At 46.3% G+C, this 4,272-nt stretch overlaps 1 protein-coding gene across 1 annotated transcript in view; it reads right to left on the reverse strand.

Moving 5' to 3' along the window:
• The window catches only part of LOC102239552 (orphan sodium- and chloride-dependent neurotransmitter transporter NTT5), a 12,019-nt gene extending 11,730 nt beyond the window's left edge, over window positions 1-289 (reverse strand). The window contains exon 1 of the mRNA XM_014550432.1: window positions 285-289. Coding sequence (XP_014405918.1) covers window positions 285-289 — 5 coding nt within the window. The remainder of the gene's footprint in view (window positions 1-284) is intronic.
• Between the last annotated feature and the right edge of the window lie 3,983 nt (window positions 290-4,272).

Genomic DNA, 4,272 nt, shown 5'->3' on the forward strand with positions numbered 1-4,272 from the left:
AGCTGATCGATGTTTCTCTCTCATCGATGTTTCTAACTCTCTATCCCTCTCCCTTCCTCTCTGTAAAAAATCAATAAAATATATTTGAAAATAAAAAAAAATAAATAAATAAATAAAAGAGCAGCCTACCTATCCACCACGCTCTCCGTCCTGCCCACTTTTATTTTTCTTCATAGCATTTCTCACCTCCTGATGTGATTAACTCTTGATTGTTAGTCTAGTTATTGTCCATCTCCCCTCTCCTCCCCAACTGCTCTACCCCCAGCAAAAGGATGGTGCTCTACCTCATATTTGGAGCCAGTCTCCTCTCTGCTCTCTGTGCTTCTACCACTCTGACCTTTCCTTGGCTCCTCAAATACTCTACAAGAGAACGGGCCGGGAGCGTGCTGAAAAAGAAAAAAGAACAGGATGCAATGGGTTCACTGATTAAAGTCTAATAAATATTTAAAGAAGAAATTATACAAATTCTCTACAATCTCTTTCAGAGGACAGGAGCAGAGGGAGTACTTCCTAACTCGTTCAACAAGACCAGCATTACCCCAATAGCAAACACATTACGGAAAACTGCTGACCAATATCTCTCATTAACAGAGCTATAAAAATCCTAAACATAAAAATCCTAAACGAAATATTAGCAAACCTAATCAACAATGTATATAAAGAATGATATACCATTATCAAGTGGGATTTATCCCAAGTATGCAAGATTGGTTCAACATTCAAAAATCAATTAATGTGCCCTGACTGGTTTGGCTCAGTGGATAGAGCGTCGGCCTGCGGACTAAAAGATCCCAGGTTCGATTCTGGTCAAGGGCATGTACCTTGGTTGCCGGCACATCCCCGGTGGGAGGTCAGGAGGCAGCTGATCGATGTTTCTCTCTCATGGATGTTTCTAACTCTCTATCCCTCTCCCTTCCTCTCTGTAAAAAATCAATAAAATATATTTTTTTAAGAAATCAATTAATGTAATCCATCACATCAATGAGCTAAAAAAGAAAAATCAGCCCAGCCAGTGTGGCTCAGTAGTTGAGAGTCAACCTATGAACCAGGAGGTCACAGTTCAATTCTTGGTCAGGGCACATGCCCAGATTGCAGGCTCAATTCCCAGTGTGGGGCGTGTGGGAGGCAGCTGATCCATGATGTTTCTCTCTCATCGATGTTTCTATCTCTCTTTCCCTTTCCCTTCCTCTCTCTTAAAAAAAAAAATCAATAAGAAACACCTCAAAGTTCCACTAAATAAACATTTAAAAAATATATATGTATATATAATCAAATTAATGAACTGTAGAATATCCAAACAAAAGAAGACTGTACATATGTAAAGAAAACAAAAGCACTACAACTACTTTCAACGTCATAAATTAATCTCACAAGGTTTGAGAAAAAGAAGCATGACACAGCCCTGCCAGTTTGGCTTAGTTGGTTGGGAGTCGTCCTGTGCACCAAAAGGTTGGTTCAATTCCCAGTCGGGAGACAGCCAATCAATGTTCACTCTCACATCAATGTTTCTCTCTCTCTCCCTTCCACTCTCTCTAAAAATCTTTAAAAAAGAAAAAGAAGCACGACATAAAATATTCAACACAGTGACTTCATATTTCTAAGTTCAAAATGAAGCAAAATTATATAGTTTAGGGATGCATATATACATGATAAAAGTATAAAGTGAATGATTATCACAAAAGTCAGATTAAAAGGTACCTTTAAAAGGAAAGAAAGGATACTGTAGGGCAGTGGTTCTCAACCTTCTGGCCCTTTCAATACAGTTCCTCATGTTGTGACCCAACCATAAAATTATTTTCGTTGCTACTTCATAACTGTAATGTTGCTACTGTCATGAATCGTAATGTAAATATCTGATATGCAGGATGGTCTTAGGTGACCCCTGTGAAAGGGTCGTTCGACCGCCAAAGGGGTTGTGACCCACATACAGGACGAGAACCGCTGCTGTGGGGGAAGATGGGGTACTGATTGAGAGCTGATAATGGGAAATCTTTTTGAGTCATGGAAATGTACTATTTCTTTATCTGGGTGTCAGTTACACATATATAAACTTTATAATTAATCATTTGAAACTCTGCTTACATGTTCCAGGCACCTTTGTGGATGTATATTCTATTTCATGATTGAGAATGTTTTAAAAAATATACAAAGAAAAATGGCCAGCCCAGCCGGCATGGCTCAGTGGTTGAGCATCAACCTACGAACCAGGAAATCACGGTTCCATTCCCGGTCAGGGCACATGCCCAGGTTGGAAGCTCCATCCCCAGTGTGGATCGTTCAGGAGGCAGCTGATCAGTGATTCTCTCTCATCATTGATGTTTCCTTCTCTCTCTCTTCCTCTCCCTTCCTCTCTGAAATCAACAAAACATATATTTTTTAAAAAATCGTATTCCTTCCTTAACCGGTTTGGCTCAGTGGATAGAGCGTCGGCCTGCGGACTGAAGGGTCCCGGGTTCGATTCCGGTCAAGGGCATGTACCTTGGTTGCGGGCACATCCCCAGTGGGGGGCGTGCAGGAAGCAGCTGATCGATGCTTCTCTCTCATCGTTGTTTCTAACTCTCTATCCCTCGCCCTTCCGCTCTGTAAAAAATCAATAAAATACATATATCTTAAAAATCGTATTCCTTAAAACAGTTTGGGGGTGGGGGTTGGTAAACTGGCAATCTCGTTTTTCAGGGCAGAACCGCGTTTTGGCAAACGGAGATTCTGTGAACGGGCCACCGTGACACCTATAAACCCCCTGGTTTCCCGGCGCTGGAGAGTCGGGGTGCGGCCCAACCCGGAGACTCCACACCGTGTCCCCGCCGCCACCGCTCCCCAGGCCCGCGCCCTCTGGGCAGTGCTCGGTCTCCCCGAAATGCCCGTTTGCCTCGGGAGAGGAAAGGAAGGAGCTGCCGTCCGGGTTCCTCAAGGCACAGGAAGTGGCTGTTGGTCCCTGACAGGCCTGTGGCGGGGTGGGACCCAGTGTCCGCTGTCCCCGAACTTGAACCCCTGGGTTTCACCCATGGGCACGGCGTCATGGCCGAGGCCTGTGAAGGCCGGGCCTTGGCGTCGCTCACAGTCAGATTCGATGAGCACAGGGGCTACAGCCAGCTTTCCGGGCTCCGACGGAGGAAAAAGGAGGCACCTCTGCGGCCTCTCTGATCCCTCAGTTCCGCAGACGCCGCCGGGGCGGCCAGGAGGCCCGGCCTGTTACACCCCCGCGGGGTGGCGCCCGGCCCCACACCCCCCAAATCTAGGAGCGTTTCCGGGCTCCCGAGGGCGGGCCAAGTCGTCCTCACCCTGGCCTGGCGGCCTGGCCTCTCCGGTCCCGTCAGTTAGGCGACAACGAGGGTCAATCAAGAAGCTTCCACTGAGAAGTCTAGTGACGCTCTCGGGCCCCTTCAGGCTCTCGGGCCCCTTTAGGCCTCGAGGCAGGCTCGCTCCACGCACCTGGGTTCCTCTGCGCATGCGCCACGCTCTCCCCGCCCCGCCTCTCCGAGACTCCCACGTGACTAGCAGCCAATGCTGCCCCCCTCGTCCTTTTCAGCTTCCGCCCTCAGTCCACGCATGCGCATGTGCTTCTCTTGCTTCTGGGCCCACACACACACAATGGAGTATTATTCAGCCATAAAAAAGGAAATCCTACCATTTGCGACATGGATGGAACTGGAAGGCCTTGTACTAGGTGCAATTAGACAGAAAAAGACTAGCCAGTGGTTAGAACGGCAGCCGCGCCCCAAGGGTCACAGGTTCAATTCCCTGTCAGGGGCAGGTGCCTGGGTTGTGGGTTCTGTGAGGTAGGCAACCGGTCTGTGTTGTGTGTGTGTGTGTGTGTGTGTGTGTGTCCCTCCCTCCCTTGACTCCCTCTGAAAAACAGTGGAAAAAATATCCTCAGGTGAGGATTAATAAACAAAACAAAAAAAAAGAGGGAAAAAAGTCATTCATACGTGAGCAATTTTTTTTAATTTTTAATAATAATCATAGTAACAGAGTAGAATGGTGGTTGCCAGGGGCTGGAAATGGGGAGATGTAGGTGAAAGGATATAAACTTTCAGTTAAGAAGAATAAATTCTAAGGATCTGATTTATATCATGGTGCTTATACTTAACTAGAGGCCTGATGCACGAAATCTGTGCAAGGGGCTCGGCCCTCGAATCCCTGGCTTCGTCCGGAAGGACATCCAGAAGGTCGTTCAGCTGTCCAGTCTAATTTGCATATCATGCTTTTATTATTATAGATAGTACAGTATTATATACTGGAAAGTTGCTAAAAGTAGATCTTTTTAAAATA

This window comes from Myotis brandtii, unplaced genomic scaffold (genome assembly GCF_000412655.1).
Source record: "Myotis brandtii unplaced genomic scaffold, ASM41265v1 scaffold601, whole genome shotgun sequence".
NCBI lineage: Eukaryota > Metazoa > Chordata > Mammalia > Chiroptera > Vespertilionidae > Myotis > Myotis brandtii.